Source organism: Somniosus microcephalus, chromosome 20 (genome assembly GCF_052327205.1).
Source record: "Somniosus microcephalus isolate GS21.2 chromosome 20, FLI_Smic_1.0, whole genome shotgun sequence".
NCBI lineage: Eukaryota > Metazoa > Chordata > Chondrichthyes > Squaliformes > Somniosidae > Somniosus > Somniosus microcephalus.
This window is the reverse complement of record NC_141006.1, coordinates 72,539,127-72,559,525: the sequence shown is the minus strand read 5'-3', so window position 1 is coordinate 72,559,525 and position 20,399 is coordinate 72,539,127. Positions and strand designations below refer to the sequence as shown.

The window sequence follows — 20,399 nt, the reverse complement described above, 5'->3', positions numbered from 1 at the left end:
CTGCAGCGCCACGAGAACACTGTACCTTGTCGTGCTGTATATTCATTGTCTTCAATGAGTCTCGCCAGCCCGAAATCTGCTATCTTGCACACAAGGTTTTCTCCCACAAGTATATTAGCAGCCCTCAAGTCTCTGTGAATGTAATTCATTCGCTCGATGTAGGCCATTCCTGCTGCAATCTATATGCGATGAAAGGAGAACCACGGTAATTCATTAAAGAGGCAGCATTTAGTAAAGCACCATCTACGGCTTTAAGGAACAAATAGACCGAAAGGTCAGTTACTCTCGTAATAATTCTGCAACTAATTGAACAGCCCTGCTGGAGCTGAAACTGCACGCACTCCATTCTGGTTTGTAAACTGAAAACTTGAGAGAGATTGTGTGGCATGCGAAGGATGGATGTGAAGGCCTCAGAGAGGGATGAGGGACTTCAGTGTGGTGGATAGACTGGAGAAGCTGGGGTTGTTCTCCTTGGAGCAGAGAAGGTTGAGAGGAGATTTGATCGAGGTGTTCAAAATCACAAGGGGTCTAGACAGAGGGAAACTGTTCCCATTGGCGGAAGGGTCGAGAACTAGAGGACACAGATTTAAGGTGATTGGCAGAAGAACCAAAGGCGACATGAGGAAAATCTTTTTTAAGCAGCGAGTGGTTAAGATCTGGAATGCACTGCCTGGAGGCAGACACAATCGCGGCTTTCAAAAGGGAATTGGATAAGTACCTGAAGGAAAAAAAATTGCAAGCTACGGGTAAAGGGCGGGGGAGTGGGACGAGCTGAAGTGCTCTTGCAGAGAGCCGGCACGGGCTCGACGGGCCGAATGGCCTCCTTCTGTGCTGTAACCATTCTATGATTCTAAGTACGAACAGTCTCCTTCACCTTTGGCAGGTGGGTTTGAATTCAGCTTAGTCTAATGGCTTTAAATGTCTGGTATTCATCTCAGCCAAGTTCCTTTTAGGCAGGAGTCCCAAGCACCAAACTGCTTCGACTGTGGCATAAACTCTGCCCCCATTTTTTCAGATGGCAGCTGTTGATGATTCTGCCATTGCCATTTACACTTCATCTAGACTCATCTTTTGTTCCTTTACTTGTCCCATTACCATCTCCTTTTGCCTCACACCATCATCTCCTTTTGTCCTTTAATCACTGCCTTCCAGCCTATCACAGACCTTCCCTTTGTTCTTTCCTCTCCGCCCCCCCTTTCCCTGCCCCTACACTTGCTTAAAAACCTGTTACCCCTCTAACTTGTTCCAGTTCTGATGAAAGGTCACCGACTTGAAACGTTAACTCTGTTTCTCTCTCCACCGATGCTGCCTGACCTGCTGAGTGTTTCCAGCATTTTCTGTTTTTATTGTGTCGAATGTGGCACTAATTAGCACTGCAATAACTCGCAGTCGGAGACGTAAGGATGACATGCACGCTACTGCAGTCAGGAGTGGTCTGCTAAAACAAATGTTAAACCACATTGTTGAATCAATGTAGTGGAGCTTTTGTCGACCTCGAATCCACACTACGCCTAGTCTGGGAGCATTTGACATTGAACATAGAATGCACAAAGTGGAAAAATGTCTTTCTCCAGCAGCGGCAGCGGTCACCTTAATAAACATAAAGTTATGAACATACAAAAGGCTATATTACCCAGGGCTAACAATGATCCTAATTGATGTAAATCAAATACTGGAAATGATGTCGACATGTCCTATGGTTTCAGTCAGATAAGCCATGATCTTAATGAAACATAGAAACATAGAAAAATAGGAGCAGGAGTCGGCCATTCGGCCCTTCGAGCCTGCTCCGCCATTCAATATGATCATGGCTGATCCTCTATCTCAATACCATATTCCCGCTCTCTCCCCATACCCCTTGATGCCTTTTGTGTCTAGAAATCTATCTATCTCCCTCTTAAATATATTCAGTGACTTGGCCTCCACAGCCTTCTGTGGTAGAGAATTCCACAGGTTCACCACCCTCTGAGTGAAGACATTTCTCTTCATCTCAGTCCTAAATGTCCCACCCCGTATCCTGAGACTGTGACCCCTCGTTCTAGACCCCCCAGCCAGGGGAAACATCCTCCCTGCATCCAGTCTGTCTAGCCCTGTCAGAGTTTTATACGTTTCAATTCCAAGGCAACCAAGCAAGCTCCAGGATATCACGGGTACCCATGACACATCACTAGGTAAACATAACTAACTTAGAGGAGCGCAGATATCTTGGGGGGTTGTGGGGCTGAAGGAGATTACAGAGATAGGGAGGGGTGAGGCAATGGAGGGATTTGAAAACAAGGATGAGAATTTTGAAATCGAGGCGTTGCTTAACCGGGAGCCAATGTAGGTCAGCAAGCACAGGGGTGATGGGTGAACGGGACTTGGTGCGAGTTAGGACACGGGCAGCAGAGTTTTGGATGACCTCAAGTTTACGTAGGGTAGAATGTGGGAGGCCAGTCAGGAGTGCGTTGGAATAGTCAAGTCTAGAGGTAACAAAGGCATGGATGAGGGATTCAACAACGGATGAGCTGAGGCAAGGGCGGAGACGGGCGATGTTATGGAGGTGGAAGTAGGCGGTCTTTGTTAGGCTGTGGATATGTGGTCAGAAGCTCATTTCGGGGTCAAATTTGACACCAAGGTTGCGAACAGTGTGGTTCAGCCTCAGACAGATGTTAGGGAGAGGGATGGAGTCAGTGGCTAGGGAACAGAGTTTGTGGCAGGGACCGAAAACAATGGCTTCGGTCTTCCCAATATTTAATTGGAGAAAATTTCTGCTCATCCAGAACTGGATGTCGGACAAGCAATCTGACAATTTAGAGACTGTGGCGGGGTCGAGAGAAGTGGTGGTGAGGTAGAGCTGGGTGTCATCAGCGTACATGTGGAAACTGACGCTGTGTTTTCGGATGATGTCACCAAGGGGCAACATGTAGATGAGAATTAGGAGGGGGCCAAGGATAGATCCTTGGGGAACCCCAGAGGTAACAATGCGGGAGTGGGAAGAGAAGCCGTTGCAGGTGATTCTCTGGCTATGATTAGATAGATAAGAATGGAACCAGGTGAGTGCAGTCCTACCCAGCTGGACAACGGTGGAGAGACGTTGGAGAAGGATGGAGTGGTCAACCGTGTCAAAGGCTGTAGACAAGTCAAGAGGGACGAGGAGGGATAGTTTACCTTTGTCAGTCACAAAGGATGTCATTTGTGACTTTGATGAGAGCCGTTTCGGTACTGCGGCAGGGGCAGAAACCTGATTGGAGGGATTCATACATGGAATTGCGGGAAAGATGGGCACGGATATGGGAAGCGACAACATGTTCAAAGACTTTGGAGAGGAAAGGGAGGTTGGAGATGGGGCAGTAGTTTGCAAGGACGGAGGGGTCAAGGGTTAGTTTTTTGAGGAGAGGGGTGATGACGGCAGATTTGAGGGAGAGGGGGACAGTGCCTGAGGAGAGAGAACCATTAACAATGTCAGCTAACATGGGAACCAGAAAAGGAAGTTGGGTAGTCAGCAGTTTGGTGAGAATAGAGTCGAGGGAGCAGGAAGTAGGTCTCATGGACAAGATGAGCGCGGAGAGGTCATGAGGGGAGATCGGAGAGAAACTGGAGAAAGATGTGAGTTCAGGACTAAGGCGGGGGGGATTCTTAGAGTAAGTTTGGCTCGGTGGGCTAGGGGAAGGAAGGGAAGTGGCAGAGGCAGCTGAACGGATGGTCTCAATCTTAGAGACAAAGAAGTCCAAGAGCTCCTCACACTTGTTGCCGGAGGTGAGGGTGGAGGAGACGGGAAGAGGTGTTTAAGAAGACGGTTAGCAGTGGAGAATAGGAGCCGGGGTTTACCTTTGCATTCCAGAATGATTCTGGAATAGTGAGCAATTTTGGCAGACAAGAGCAGGACCCGATAGTGCTTTATGTGGTCCAGCCAGATCTGGCGGTGAATGACTAAACCAGTTGTCCGTTATATCCGTTCAATCTGTGTCCCTTGGAATTAAGGGAGCGAAGATGAGGGATGTACCGGGGGAACAACCAGGGTGAGAGAGAGTAAGGGGGAAAAATTCAGTTGGTTGCGCCTCCCGTTAGCGCCTTAAGAGGGCACTAACGGGACACAACGCAACTAGCGCCTGGGCGCGGCACTGCCCACGCCTCCCACAAAATTCAGTGGGAGTTTAGTAGTGGCGCTAACCGGTAGTGCCCTGTGGCGCTGCGCTACTGGCGATGATGTCATTGGTGTGTGCAGCACCCCGCTCACGCTCCGGCCACAATCTTCGGGAGCGCCCCCTGATTTATCGTCAGACGCTATGTCCGACGGGGTCTGGGGGGCGTACCTGCGGCCAGGGAGGCGCAATTTAAAGGCGAGGTGCGGGGCGGCCATTTTTGTTGCTGGCCGCCTGCCAGCACCTGCCTGCGCTCCCGTCGCAGACCTCCTGAAACATCCCCCCCGCCCCCGCGGAGTGCTGGCTGCGCTCCAAGAGCCCGGCACTTCTCTTGAGTGCCGGGCTCTTTTGCCTGCACTCCCGATCCCCGGGGGCCCAGCTGGGCCCCAGGTCGCGCTGCACAAGGCCCCTCCCCTTTAAGAAGGGGAGGAAGGCCTGCAATACCACAGCGCGACATGCCGCAGCGTGTAGCGCTGCAGCACATAACGCCGCAATATTGACTCACAGCGCCCCTAGAGGGATGCGGGGCGCTTCCAGTAGTGCCCCGCTTCCAGTAGCGCCCCGCTACTCAATTTTTAGCCCTAATTGTTTTAATAGGGAATAGGGCATCAAAGGTGGTGGTGAGGGTACGGTTGAGCAGATCGGTAGCTGCAGAAATGTCATGGTGACTGGAGGGCCAAAAGCTGGACAGTTGGGATTTCATAAGTGCAGTTGTAAGAGAATCGGGAGAGAGTTTTTTCCAGGGGCGGACACAGAAGGAAGTAGTGTTGGGGGGGCTGATGGAAGGGGGATGTGGGTGGAGAGCGATATGAGGAAGTGGTCAGAGATGGCCTTATCTGCGATTGACATGATGTGGGTAGCGAGGCCCCGAGAGATGGCAAGGTCGAGAGGGTGGCCGTGAATATGGGTTGGGGAGTTTACATGGAGCGAGAGATTAAGGGAGGATAGGACGCTAGTGAGCTCAGAGGAGAGAGAGCATGATGAATTGAGATGGAGGTTGAAATCACCGAGGATGAGAAGTCACTCGGTGCAGAGGCTGAGGGAGGAGAGCAGTGAAGATATCTCGGTAATAAAATTTTATGGTACTTGGGTGGGCGGTAGAGAGCGAGAATTTTAAATGAGAGGTGAGAGGGTGGAATAAGGTGAGATGCTCAATGGAGGAGAAAGTGCCGGAGGAGTAGGGGGACAGACCAAGGTGTGATTTGGTGATGAGAGCCACACCGCCACCACGGCGGTCTGAGCGGGGCAAGTGGTGGAAGGTATAACCAGGCGGGGAGGCTTCATTTAAGGGTAAGGTGTCATCACCCCTCAACCAAGTTTCCGTCAGGGCCATGATGTCGATGTAATCATCCACAATAAGCTCATGGTTGGCAAGGGCCTTGTTCGCAAGTGAACGGACATTCTGGAGGGAGATGCAGAGGGTGTCGGTGATGGCTGCCCCACTGCCAGTATCCACAGGGTCAGCGCTGGGGGGGATGAGTTGGACGGGGAGGATATGGCAAGATTTGCCCCCAGTGGGCGCGCTGGGCAGGAAGGTCGGCGAGAGAGTAGGATGGGACAGTTGGGGTTGCTGCTTGTAAGGTGGCAGCGATGAGTGCCTCGATGGGCCCTTCGTAGGATGCCAAGAGAGGCCCAGAGGGAAGCTGTGGGCTTATCAAAGAGGGAGTCAAGGCTGGGACGGCGGCAGGAGAGTAGGAAGGTCGAAGAGTAATGAAGGATTGGGGTAGGGATTTGGGAGGGCAGAGTAACAGAGAGGAGAGATGAAAGGAGGCATGACGACAGGAGAGCGCGGTCAGGGAGGGACAGAGAGAAAAGGAAAAGAGGGGGGAAAAAGTGGAAAAGTATTGAGTGGCTTGTGTCCGGAGCGGCAGCCAAAGTGTGCACATGAATGGACACATGGGGAAAAGCTCAGGTTACATCGGCCTGTTTAAATGTAGTAATTAATGGGATACATATTTCCTGGTAGCAGGGAATAGGTTGGGGACAATAGTAGGGAGACCAGGGTCAAAGTCAGAGGTCCTATAGAGGGACAAAGCCGACGTGAGCAGGATGGGGCCAGTATGAAGCATCGACGAACCGCTGTCCAAAGCAGGCGAGTGAAGTCCAGAAGCTATCTGAAGGGTAGAGAGTTCGAGGATGGAGGGTGAAATCAGCTTGAAACCTATCTCCTCATTATTACCAAACCTTGTACACATTCCTGTATCATTCATGAATTTAATAGTAGGACTCAGGATTATGAAGAGTAAAATCTCCAGCAGGCAGCCCTGGCACTCCAAGCGTCTACATGCCCCAATCTGAACCCTTCCCATTCATAAATGCTCTCTTTACACAATTTAAACCAACTCCCAATCTATCCTGCGATTTCATTAGTAATATAATTACATCTATTTTATTCTTCTAATAAGCATCTAAGCATTCTGGAATCCAGGTAAACAATATCCATTGGACTTCCTTCATCCTCTGTTTCAGTCACTTCCACAAGTTAGCGAGGTATGACCTGTGCTTTCTAATGTCTTGTTGAATATCCGTAAATAACTGCAATAATCTGTAAGTGTTTCTTCATAGCATCAGAGTTTTGGTCTCCTTATCTGAGGAAGAACATACTTGCCTTAGAGATGATGCAACGAAGGTTCACTAGATTGATCCCTGGGATGTGGCAAGTGGTGGAAGTGTCAGTAGGAGAGCATTTTGGCGACAGTGACCATAATTCGGTGAGATTTAAGGTGGTCATGGAAAAAGACAAAGACGGCCCGGAAATAAGGGTTCTAAATTGGGGGAAGGCCGATTTTAATATGATAAGGCAGGATCTGGCCAAAGTGGACTGGGAGCAGCTGCTTATAGGAAAATCCACAGCAAAACAGTGGGAGACTTTCAGAAGGGAAATAGAGAGAGTACAACGCCAACATGTTCCTGTAAAGGTCAAGGGTGGGACCAACAAGCAAAGGGAACCTTGGATGACAAGGGATATACAAAAATGCATTAGAAATAAAAGGGGGGCTTTTGGCAGTTACAAAAGACTAAAGACAGAAGAAGCCCTAGAGGAGTATAAAAAGTGCAGGGGCATACTTAAAAAAGAAATTAGGAGGGCGAGGAGGGGCCATGAAATAACACTGGCGAGCAAAATAAAGGAAAATCCTAAGATGTTTTATAAGTATATTAAGGGCAAGAGGATAACCAGGGAAAGGGTAGGGCCCATTAGGGACCAAAGTGGCAATCTGTGTGTAGAGCCAGAGGATGTAGGCGGGGTTTTAAATGAATTTTTCGCATCTGTGTTCACTATGGAGAAAGACGATGCAGACATAGAAATCGGGCAAGGGGACTGTGACATACTTGAACATATTAGCATCGAGAGGGAGGAGGTGCTAGCGGTTTTAGCGGGCCAAAAAGTGGATAAATCCCCAGGCCCGGACGAGATGTATCCCAGGCTGCTGTGGGAGGCAAGGGAGGAGATTGCAGGGGCTCTGACACTAATTTTCAGAACCTCTCTGGCCACAGGGGATGTACCAAAGGACTGGAGAACAGCTAACGTAGTACCATTATTCAAGAAGGGTAGCAGGGATAAACCAGGGAATTACAGGCCAGTGAGTCTAACATCTGTGGTGGGGAAATTATTGGAAAAAATTCTGAGGGACAAAATTAATCTCCACTTGGAGAGGCAAGGATTAATCGGGGATAGTCAGCATGGCTTTGTCAAGGGTAAATCATGTCTAACAAATCTGATCGAATTTTTCGAGGGGGTGACTAGTGGGGTGGATGAGGGAAATGCTGTGGATGTGGTTTACATGGACTTCAGTAAAGCTTTTGACAAAGTCCCGCATAGGAGACTGGTCAAGAAGGTAAGAGCCCATGGGATCCAGGGTGCCTTGGCGCGTTGGATCCTAAACTGGCTGAGTGGCAGGAGGCAGAGGGTGATGGTCGAAGGTTGCTTTTGTGACTGGAAGCCTGTGTCCAGTGGGGTACCTCAGGGATCGGTGCTGGGTCCCTTATTGTTTGTGATCTACATAAATGATTTGGATGAGAATGTAAAAGGTATGATCAGTAAGTTCGCAGATGACACGAAAATTGGTGGGGTGGTAAATTGCGAGGAGGAAAGCCTCCGGCTACAGGACGATATAAACGGGTTGGTCAGATGGGCGGAAAAGTGGCAAATGGAATTTAACCCTGAAAAGTGCGAGGTGATGCATTTTGGACGGACAAATAAGGCAAGGGAATACACAATGAGTGGTAGGACCCTAGGAAGTACAGAGGGTCAGAGGGACCTTGGTGTACATGTACATAGATCCCTGAAGGCAGCGGAGCAGGTAGATAAGGTGGTTAAAAAGGCATATGGGATACTTGCCTTCATTAGCCGAGGCATAGAATATAAGAGCAGGGAGGTTATGATGGAGCTGTACAAAACGCTGATGAGGCCACAGCTGGAGTACTGTGTGCAGTTCTGGTCGCCTCACTATAGGAAGGATGTGATTGCTTTGGAGAGGGTGCAGAGAAGATTCACCAGGATGTTACCTGGGATGGAGCGCCTCAGCTATGAAGAGAGGCTGGACAGGCTGGAGTTGTTTTCCTTGGAGCAGAGAAGGCTGAGGGGGGACCTGATTGAGGTGTACAAAATAATGAGGGGCATAGATAGGGTAGATAAAGAGGAACTTTTCCCCTTAGTGGGGGGGTCAATAACAAGGGGGCATAGATTCAGGGTAAGGGGCAGGAGATTTAGAGGGGATTTGAGGAGGAACTTTTTCACCCAGAGGGTGGTTGGAATGTGGAACTCAATGCCTGAAAGGGTGGTGGAGGCAGGAACCCTCACAACATTCAAGAAGCATTTGGATGAGCACTTGAAATGCCATTGCATACAAGGCTATGGACCAAATGCTGGAAAATGGGATTAGACTGGACAGGGATGGATGGGCGGCGCAGACACGATGGGCCGAAGGGCCTCTTTCTGTGCTGTAAAACTCTATGACTCTATGACTCTATGAGACTAAAACACCCTGCCTGCTGCTACTCCAATATCAGATACAAAGGAAACAAATTACAATTGGTCAAAAACTGAAACCGATCTGATTTCATCCCCGAATTACAGGAAACTCTTTTTTATCCGGCACCGACGGAACCGGCGTGGTGCCGGTTTATCAAAAAGTCCAGATTACAGAGAGGTATAGTAAAAGGTACGAGAGCTCCGTACACAGCAACAAATCCAGGCTTCCCTGTTGCTTAGCAACAGGTGCAGGAACCTGGCCATAAGATCCAAGCATCCCTGTTGCTTAGCAACAGGTGCAGGAACCCAGCCACAGATCCAGGAACGGCCACTAATATGAAGTAAAACTTACCTGAACCTACTCCTGAATTTTGCCGGTTAACAGAGATTTCCGGTTATTTAGGTGCCGGTAAATCGAGAGTTTCCTGTATCACTAAATTGCAGACAGACACCAGCTGAAGAGAACCCCTTTCTCCTATATTATAGCTTGGGCTCAGTCACCCTTCAATACTAATTACAACTATCTGTCCGTCAGTTTTACAGACTCAACCGGCCAAGAAACCACTGGAGAAAAGACTGCAGGGAGGCCTGGCCAATCTCTTTAAAATGCCGAGAGGTACACGCTGATGTTGATGTAAGTAGACTGAAGGTTTAAAATTAACAAGCCTCGAGTGAGACTACTGATTAAAAGAAATTTCCCCCCCCGCTAGGCAACCGTTCAATACGTGCAACAGGTTACCAGCAATAACAGCTGAGGTTGTGTTGCTTCGCTCATTCCAAAAGGAGCTGGATAAATATTCGGCTGGAAACAGCACAAGTTTAGATTGAGACAATCAAATATTCCAGTGTACACAATGGTCCCCTGCTGTCTGGGTGGGGAAAGGGCAGGAGGGAGGAACATTGCTCGAGGTGGTTTTGCAGTGTCAGCTGTGGCCCAGTGGGCAGCACCCTCGCCTCTGAGTCAGAAGGTTGTGGGTTTAAATCCCACTCCGTGAGACTTGAACACAAAAATCCAGGCCAACACTCCAGTGGAGTGCTGCACCGTCGGAGGTGCCGTCTTATCGGATGAGATGTTAAACCGAGGCCCTGTCTGCTCTCTCGGGTGGGTGCAAAAAATCCCGTGGCACTATTTTGAAGAAGAGCAGGGGAGCTATCCCCGGTGTCCTGGGGCCAATATGTATTCCTCTATCAACATCACTGAAACAGATTATCTGGTTGTTATCACATTGCTGTTTGTGGGAGCTTGCTGTGCACAAATTGGCTGCCGTGTTTCCTACATTACAACAGTGACTACACTTCAAAAAAGTATTTCATTGGCCATAAAGTGCTTTGGGACGTTCTGAGGATGTGAAAGGTGCTATAGAAATGCAAGTCTTTTCTTTTTCCTCAGACCCTCATTAGGCAGTATCTCCATCTTGGCTCCTGGGCTGCTATTGAGGTCAGCGCTACTATCAGTATAACATTGTATAGTAAACTCACTAATTGTTATCCCAGCAAACCAATCGAGAACTCCAAATCAAAAACTCATTTATAAGGGCAGCCTTCGCTAACTTTGCATTGTCTAAACATTAAAGTGGCCCAAAGCTACAGATTGGCACACTCCTCAGCTCGTTTTTAAAACACATACTAAGAAAGAAAGAACTTGCATTTCTCTCGCACTTTTCACGACCTCAGGACGTCCCAAAGTGCTCTACAGCCACTAAACTACTTTTTTGACGTGCAGTCACTGTTGTAATGTAGGAAACGCAGCAGCCAATTTGCACACAGCAAGCTCCCACACGAGCAACGTGATAATGACCAGATAATCTGTTTTAGTGATTGACATGAATCTTGTCACTTATGTGGAAATGACTTATGAAATAATACTGGGCGGCCTGCTGGTGGCGCTGTCCAGGGAGAGTATAAATACTTGGGCATGGGCCCAACTTGCGCAGGACATTCTTTAGCAGGAACTAGTGAAGGACACAACTAGACCTCCATGTTGTAAAACAGTTGATTAAAGCTTTGTTTAACGCTTAGACCAAGTGCCTAGTAGTTTTCTTACGTCAGTGATCGTGATTGAGGTACAGATATTGACCAGGACACCGGGGATAGCTCCCCTGCTCTTCTTCGAAATAGTGGCCATGGGATCTTTTACCCCCATCCCAAGAGGGCAGACGGGGCCTCGGTTTAATGTCTCATCCAAAGTTAGTAAGGTTTCATACTTTTTTTAAAAGCAGGTGTTGCGATGCATAATCCATTACAACCCTATTGGGAAAGAATTCCTCTTTATAAAAGGATCACCTCCCACCTTCACTTGTAGGGTTCGATTTTGACTTTTGATGTGCTGTACATATTGTAGATGTTCACTTTCCTGACTGCAGCTAGTCACAACAGACATTATTCTAAAAATAACTATCCACAATCTACAGGTTATTGGGCCAGAAATTCGGGTCCCCACGGGTGAGTACGCGCTGGGTACTCACGCGTAGGGCCAACGAAAGTGCCGGTTTCGTGCATGCACTGTGCACGCGCTGGAAACCGGATCTTCCGTTCCCTTGAAGGAAGGGGTTCACAGGTCAAACGCATGCGCCGGAGAGGCAGCACGTACGCCTGGAACTTCCTTTTTTTTACAGGTTTCTCCGGGAGGGTAAGTCTCCAGGAGCTACGCTTTTAAAAAGCAGTCGCAAGGCCTGCTTTTAACAAGGTAAGTGGTGAATTAAGTAAAATTAAAACATTTTTTCCACAGGTTTATTATTTTTAAATACTTTAAAGAAAGGTAAGTTTATTTTTAGCCCCGTTAAAAACTGTAATTAATTTTTTCAAAAATTTAAATTATTGTTTAAAATAGTTATTTTATGTAATTTATAGTTATTTTAAAAATGTGATTTAAAAAAAAAATTATTTGAAGTTTTAGTTAGGTTTTGGGGCCGATCTCTATTCATAGATTTGACAGGTCTTCCTGTCAAATTTATGAATGGAGATTCCCTGCTACGATTGGCTTTCCATGGCCCACGTGATCCCAGGGGACGCTTCGAACTAACTGCACCCCTGGGATATGCAAGCACTGCACGCCGGCAGCTGGAGGAGGCCCAGGATCGGAATCCCACGTGGGCCCACAGCACAATGGCCGGTGCGCTAGGTAAGTGCAGGTCGGGGGCTTGCACCCGCGGGAAGCCTCCGACCCGAATTTCTGGGCCTAATATGTTTTTGGAAATATTCCCCATTCTGTTTCTTCAGCTTTCCATAAAAATGTGTATCTGTTGCTTACATTACTTCATGTTTATTTGCTTCATAAATACACCTGTAACTTTTTATGTGCAGTGTTGCTTTGAATTTGTCTAGTCATATCCATTATTATGTGCTATTGGAAAGGATGGACAGGCTGGGTCTCTTTTCTCTTGAAAAGAGAAGGCTGAGGGGCGACCTAATAGAGGTCTTTAAAATCATGAAAGGTTTTGATAGAGTGGATACAGAGAGAATGTTTCCACTTGTGGGGAAGAGCAAAACTAGAGGCCATCAATATAAGATAGTCACCAAGAAATCAAATAGGGAATTCAGAAGAAACTTCTTTACCCAGAGAGTGGTGAGAATGTGGAACTCGCTACCACAGGGAGTGGTTGAAGCGAATAGTATCGATGCATTTAAGGGGAAGCTAGACAAGCATCTGAGGGAGAAGGGAATAGAGGGTTATGCTGATAGAGTTAGATGAGGAAAGACGGGAGGAGGCTCGAGTGGAGCATAAACACCGGCATGGACTGGTTGGGCTGAATGGCCTGTTTCTGGGCCGTATATCCGATGTAATCCTGTGTAAATTTGGCTGAAGTAAGAACTATCCACCTTATACCATTGCTATAAAAACAGAATCACCCAATATCTAAAAACTTCAAGACAAAAAAAAAAATCAAACTGATAAAATACCAATCTTTGAAAAATGGGACCCAGTACCTGAGCTGCCATGTCGACTAGTTGGGGTAGTTTTAATATCCTTCCATCACCATCCTTTAGGAAATCGAGCAAGCTTCCTGAGAAGGAAATAAGATAAATCATTAATAACTTGGAAATTAAACTTTTGAAGCTTGATGATGCAGATCATGACTCCCTCTTTTCCTTTGACCCTCTCGTCTTCTCCCGATGGCACTAACTCATCTGACTATGGTTGTTTGGGCGCTGGCCACTCTCCGGTACTTCAGCAAGTTGAAATATTTTTGCGATTTAGTGCATGTTGGCCTTGTATTATGCTGTTTTTCCCTACATTTATTTATTTCCTAAATGCATTTATTAAAAGGAACACTTTGAAAACACCCTTCAGTACAACATGCTGCTTGTATGATTTACAAAGAACCTTTTTTTAAAAAAAAAAGAATCTATTTATGTCAGATTTTCTAATACTCCGTTTGAGAGTGTCTTCCCATACTAGATTTTATCAGCCTCACCTTTTCTATAATAAAATGAATTCGGACGACAATTCACTGTTAATGGCACAGAATTAGACGTGATATGTTTGTCATATAAAATTAAATATTTGTCTTTATCTGCAATAATAAATTATATATATATATGTTTTATATATATATATATATACCCACACGTCTCATATTAGTTCTCCATATTCAAAGCTGCTGTGTCCTTTCTCCAGTTGACAGTGTTTATCCTAATTGCCAGTGTTGGATCAGGTGAATAAGTTTATGACTTGCGCACATAGCCAGATTTCGCAACCAGGATTTATCAGTCAATTCTGATTGTGATTTTAATAGAACAATGTAACAAAATACAGAACATCAAACAGAACGCAGCACGTTTTAATTTTCAGCAGGTTTAACGCCCGACATGAGAACTGCACAAGATAAAATATCACGGGATTGGGGGTAATATACTGGCATGGGTGGAAGATTGGCTATCCAACAGAAAACAGAGAGTTGGGATAAATGGTTCATTCTCGGGTTGGCAATCAGTAACTAGTGGTGTTCCGCAGGGGTCAGTGCTGGGACCCCAGCTCTTTACAATCTATATTAACGATTTGGAGGAGGGGACCAAGTGCAACGTATCCAAGTTTGCCAACGATACAAAGATGGGAGGGAAAGCAGTGAGTGAGGAGGACATAAATAACCTGCAAAAGGACATAGACAGGCTAAGTGAGTGGGCAGAAATTTGGCAGATGGAATATAATGTTGGAAAGTGTGAGGTTATGCACTTTGGCAGAAAAAATCAAAGAGCAAGTTATTATTTAAATGGAAAGAAACTGCAAAGTGCTACAGTACAAAGGGATCTGGGGGTCCTGGTGCATGAAACACAGAAGGTTAGTATGCAGGTACAGCAGGTGATCAGGAAGGCCAATGGAATCTTGGCTTTTATTGCAAGGGGGATGGAGTATAAAAGCAGGGGAGTCTTGCTTCAGTTATACAGGGTATTGGTGAGGCCACACCTGGAATACTGCGTACAGTTTTGGTTTCCATATTTAAGAAAAGATATACTTGCTCTCGAGGCAGTTCAGAGAAGGTTCACTCGGTTGATTCCGGAGATGAGGGGGTTGACTTATGAGGAAAGGTTGAGTAGGTTGGGCCTCTACTCATTGGAATTCAGAAGAATGAGAGGCGATCTTATCGAAACATATAAGATTGTGAGGGGGCTTGATCGGGTGGATGCGGGGAGGATGTTTCCACTGATGGGTGAGACTAGAACTAGGGGGCATAATCTTAGAATAAGGGGCTACTGTTTCAAAACTGAGATGAGGAGAAACTTCTTCACTCAGAGGGTAGTAAATCTATGGAATTTGCTACCTCAGAGAGCTGTGGAAGCTGCGACATTAAATAAATTTAAAACGGAGATAGACAGTTTCCTAGCTGATAAGGGAATTAGGGGTTACGGGGAGCGGGCAGGGACGTGGACGTGAGTCTAGGTTCGGATCAGCCATGATCCTATTGAATGGCGGAGCAGGCCCGAGGGGCTGTATGGCCTACTCCTGCTCCTACTTCTTATGTTATGTTCTTATGTATTGCTCATTAAGAGTTGTGCAATAATCTTCCTACGGACGTAGAACATATTGCAAGCGACTCCTTTGTCACACCAGGATGTGGGCAAGTTCTTCAACACAGACGGCAAAGGGATCCATTTCTTTATTTTTAAAAAATCATTCTTTTCATTCATCAGAACTACCGAGTTTTAGACACAATTGGGGTCATTTTTAAACCTTTGGCAACAGTGTAAAGTCACCGATCTCAGTTCGGCTGCCGGTTACACCTCCCGCCCTGCTTTCCTTTCCGTGTAAGCTAACGGAAAAGAATATCGGCAGGGTGTATCATGGACGGCCGATTCGATGCAGATGAATCAGAGAATCGTACAGCCCATCGTGCCTGCGCCCGGCTCTTCGCAAGAGCAATCCAATCAGCCCCACTGCCCTGCTCTTTTCTCCAGGGCCCTGCAAATTATTCTCTTACAAGTATTTATCCAATTCCCTTTTGAAAGTTACTATTGAATCTGCTTCCATCGCCCTTTCAAGCAGTGCATTCCAGATCATAACTCGCTGCGTAAAAAAAATTCTCCTCCTCCTCCCCCGCCGTTTTCTTTTATTCATTATTTTAAATGTCTCCTGTTTTGTACTGTTGCCAAAAGATACAATGACCTCCCATGAAACTATTTATTTAAAGCATATTTCATCTTGTGGCACTCAGAATAAGCCAATTCCAAAGACAAATGCAGAAACTTGTTCTGCAATTTGCTTCCATGTACAGCATTTTATGTAGTTTAAGCTAAACAAGCCTATAAGAACTGCAGCGCCTCTATTAGGGCAGAAGTTACATGTTTGAAAAATTGAGAACTCTCAGTTAACTAGGAGGGGGCTCGTGACTTTAACCGTACTCGCTCAGCAGAAACCTGGCGGGCGGGCAGTTAAAATCGTCAAAAATAACAACAGAAAACGCTGGAAAGACTCAGCAGGCCAGGCAACATCCGTGGAGAGAGAAACAGAGTTAACGTTTCGGGTCGAAACCCTTCGTCAGGACTGAGGAAAAAAGGCAGGCAATGAAACAGATTAAAAGGCAGTTTGGAGGCTGGGAAATGGGGGAGGGGATGAAAGAAGAGACATTAAGAGATATTCAAGGTGAGACGAGATGGTAATAGGACAGGTAAAGAAACGAACAATGGCTCTAGATGAAGTGTGAAACGCTGCAGTTAAAATCGTCCTTGGCTTTTGCCTGTCCGAAAGCCACGAAGACCCCAACAACTGCAAATTTTAACCTGCTTCTCCTGAGCAGGCGACAAGGACAGGCGCCCGGAGCCAACGGGGTCCTTCTTTACATAGGCATGTTGCGGCCCGATGACATCATTGAGACCCGACTGTAATTTTATCTCAGGCCTGAGCGGGGAATCCACCTGCAGTTAAAATCGGGGCCGGCTCTTTCTCCAGCTCTATTTATTTTGTGGAAATATTGTTTAATTTTTTTTTTCCAGGTGCAGTTTTTCAAAGTCATGTTGCATACAGGATCTGTACTAATCATCAATTCTGGAGAGAATTATTCAGTTTTCGCGAGAATAATTTTAGATACGATCAGGTTGTAAATTGTTCGTGGAGTACTGGAATAGATTAAAACTGAGGCTTTCCCCCCCTTTCAACAGCTTAGAAAGAGAACCCAGGTAAAGATGATGGAGTTCATCACAGAACATGAAATACATTATTGGATAGGAATCAGAATTGTTTTCACTTTACAAGTGACATGGGACATATTATAAGAAAAGTGACCTTAGCTCCCAATATTGTTGACGGTTGCCATTATAGGGCATACGTAGAGATCAATGTCATTTACACAAGTAAACATGCTCTGCTTCGACCGATATGGCACAGACGTGGTGTTCATTTTCCCTCTTTGTTTGTTCCTCCTTAGACCCTGTTATTATTTAGTTACTGACTGGCATTTTAACGAGTCTAATACGTCTGCCGTTTTGAACCTAACGCTCTCCTCGCCATTGTTCCCTCTAAGCTGCACGGCTGCGCATTAATGGGAAAGGCCCCCCCGCAGGCCGCTCACCTGCTTTTCCAGTGTAAATTCCGCGTAGGCGCAGATATTTAAAGGGACCGTGCATTAAAAGGATCAGGCCGTGCAGAACAATGCGCGGCTCACAGGGAACACTGCTCCTCAGTAGACTCAGCGGGATTGAACAGATGTACGACACAGACCTATTGGTGTCGGACATATTTCCAGAAATATTTGTATCTGAACAAATGTAATGGGATTCTTCACTCAGCCTATACAGTCTCTTTCTGCGAATGATCTACAGGTAACGCTTATATTTATACAGTGCTTTTAATGTTGATCCATTTCAAAGCCTTTTTTAAAAAATTAAGTGCAGTGAATATTGTTCTGTCGGCAGAAATGCATTTATTGAAATTATTTCTCACGTTATGGAATAAAACTTAATGATCTACATTTTTGCACAGAAAAGTGAGATTGGACACAGATAACTGTGCAGCTACACTGCTTTATTCATCCGTCAACAGAAAGCAAATTTGCAATCTCGCCTCGAGGCACGATACAGTACCAGTGGAAGGTATATGTGCATCTTGCCCTTCCTCCCTTTTGCCCGCTGAAAACAATGGCTTATCCCCAACAATGGAAAAATAGCTGCTTTAACGGTTCGCTTGTGGTGGAAGCCCCACACTGTGAGCCCAGTGGAAACTCCTGGCCAAGATGTCTGACTTTGACATTAAGAGACCCGTGTCCCAAAGCGCCAAGTCAGCAGAAGGTCTACTGTTTGAAGATCAGGACCTCAAACCCAGCACCAAGCTCATGGTCTATAGAGCAGCAGTGATACCCGCCCTGCTGTATGCCTCGGAGACATGGACCATGTACAGCAGGCACCTCAAAGCACTGGAGAGGTACCACCAACGCTGCCTCCGCAAGATCCTGCAAATCCATTGGCAGGATAGGTGCACCAACGTCAGTGTTCTCGCTCAGGCCAACATCCCCAGCATCGAAGCTTTGACCACGCTCGATCAGCTCCGATGGACAGGCCACATCGCCTGCATGCCCAATACGAGACTCCCAAAGCAAGCGCTCTACTCGGCGCTCCGACACAGCAAGAGAGCCCCAGGTGGGCAGAGGAAACGCTTCAAGGACACCCTCAATACCTCCTTGGAAAAAATGCAACATCCCCACCGACACCTGGGAATCCCTGGCCCAAGACCGCACAAAGTGGAAGAGAAGCATCCGGGAAGGCGCTGAACACCTCGAGTCTCTTCACCGGGAGCAAGCGAAAGCCAAGCGCAAACAGTGGAAGGAGCGCACGTCAACCCAAGCACCCCGCCCACCCGCCCCTTCAACCACCATCTGCCCCACCTGTGACAGAGACTGTAGGTCCCGCATTGGACTCATCAGTCACCTGAGAACTCATTTTTAGTGTGGAAGCAAGTTGTTATAAATCTCATCATTCATCAAGAAACTACTCATGAAATAACGCTGGACGGCCAGCTGGTGGTGCCGTCCAAGGAGTATAAATACTCGGGCGTCGGCCCCAGCTTTCCAGGGACATTTTGTAAGACAAGGAACTAGTGAAGTACAACTAGACCTCCATGTTCTGAAACAAGTTGATTAAAGCCTTGCTTTATACTCAAACCAAGTGTGTAGTGAGTTTTATTATGTCATGAGTCATCCTCGGTTCCGAGGGACTGCCTAAGAAGAAGTTCCTCATCTGCCATTCATTCGAAGAGGGTGTTCGAAATGCTCTCACAATATCAGATTTGTACTTGTTCAACAATTGTTCTTAGCAGCAAGTAAATCTAATTAAAGGTAAAGGTTGCAGGATTTGAAAAGATAAATCCGATATCTGCCTGAAGGGTTATAAAGTGAATCTCCACAGTTTCCAATATTCAAATGCTTCTCAGGACAGTCCATGCTGGGGGAAGTGCCTTGAGAGACATGATAATCCCCTCGAAAACCAGTGTTTACAAATATCTGCAGCTACATGTCCCAGCTGCATATACTGCCCCGATCATTTTTATTGGGATTGAACATTGATCGATTAGAGTAATGTTTCGAGTACATAGGATCTTTCTGTGGTGAATAATAATTCTGTCCGGATCCAATTCAACGTTGCAACCGCAGTATACAACCAGGAATAGATTTCTGGGAAAACATTATCCATTACCGAAAAGTTCTACCTCATATAACTGAGCAAAGATAAATCGCAGTCAGTGCAAGTAGTGTCACTGCAGATACCGATCTCATGTGCATTGCACAGGATCGTTACATTACGTGTAATGTTTGTGGGAGAAATGTCCCATTTATATGGCTGATGTAATTATATGAGACGCTGGCCCAAGGAGCAATTTGTTGCCTGTCTGACCTCCACCTGCAGCCCTTGATAAATCTGGTACTGGTGTGTGTCTGGCCTGCTGTCCAATGTTAACAGAGATATCCAGTAAGAAGGGACAAAACAGCGCTATCGGGAGGCCTGGCTATTCCCGTGTCGATGGAGCAAGTGAAAGGATCCATTGCAATAGAACTACATTTGTAGAATAATTACTGGTTCCAGACTTTTGTTTTCTTTGTGTGGCGATGAGCCACTTGGCAAACACCCGTTTAACTCCACTCTGTGACAAAGCCTGCTGGAGAATTACTGAGAATGACACTTGAGCAAGACACTGCTCGAGATATCAGCCCTCAACAAAATGGGAGTGACCAACAATATACTAGCGAGCGAAGCACCAGCTCCTCCCCTCGCTCTAATTTATACCGCTTGAAGTCAGTTAAGTAAATCGATTCGTTCTTTGAGACACCTTAGCCTGTAATCCAGTGCTGCACTGTCGGAGGTGCCGTCTTTCAGATGAGACGTTAAACCGAGGCCCCGTCTGCCCTCTCAGGCGGACGTAAAAGATCCCACGGCACTATTTCGAAGAAGAGCAGGGGAGTTATCCCCGGTGTCCTGGGGCCAATATTTATCCCTCAACCAACATAACAAAAACAGATGATCTGGTCATTATCACATTGCTGTTTGTGGGAGCTTGCTGTGCGCAAATTAGCTGCCGCGCTTCCCACATTACAACAGTAACTACACTTCAAAAAGTACTTCATTGGCTGTAAAGCGCTTTGGGACGTCCGGTGGTCGTGAAAGGTGCTACAGAAATGCAAGTCTTTCTTTCTTTCAGTCTAATGCCTCCGCTATGGCGAGCGTATAACTTAACCTGATCACTACATACATGCACGATATATGACATACCAATTCACATTGAAAGATACACAAGCCAAAGTGTATCAGATGTAAGTGAAATGTTAAACTTTGAGTGCTACGCACCGTCGAAGCTGCTGGGGAGGACAGGGATTTCAAGGGGC

At 46.5% G+C, this 20,399-nt stretch overlaps 1 protein-coding gene across 6 annotated transcripts in view; it reads right to left on the bottom strand.

Annotated features, from left to right (window-relative positions):
• The window catches only part of LOC147103421 (tyrosine-protein kinase Fyn-like), a 363,535-nt gene that overhangs the window by 9,954 nt on the left and 333,182 nt on the right, over positions 1 to 20,399 (bottom strand). For all 6 annotated transcript variants that reach the window (XM_085962994.1, XM_085962996.1, XM_085962995.1 and 3 more), the window contains 2 exons: positions 13,024 to 13,100; positions 26 to 179 (listed from right to left, as the gene is read on the bottom strand). In XM_085962994.1, the coding sequence (XP_085819120.1) occupies positions 26 to 179; positions 13,024 to 13,100 (231 nt within the window). The remainder of the gene's footprint in view (positions 1 to 25; positions 180 to 13,023; positions 13,101 to 20,399) is intronic.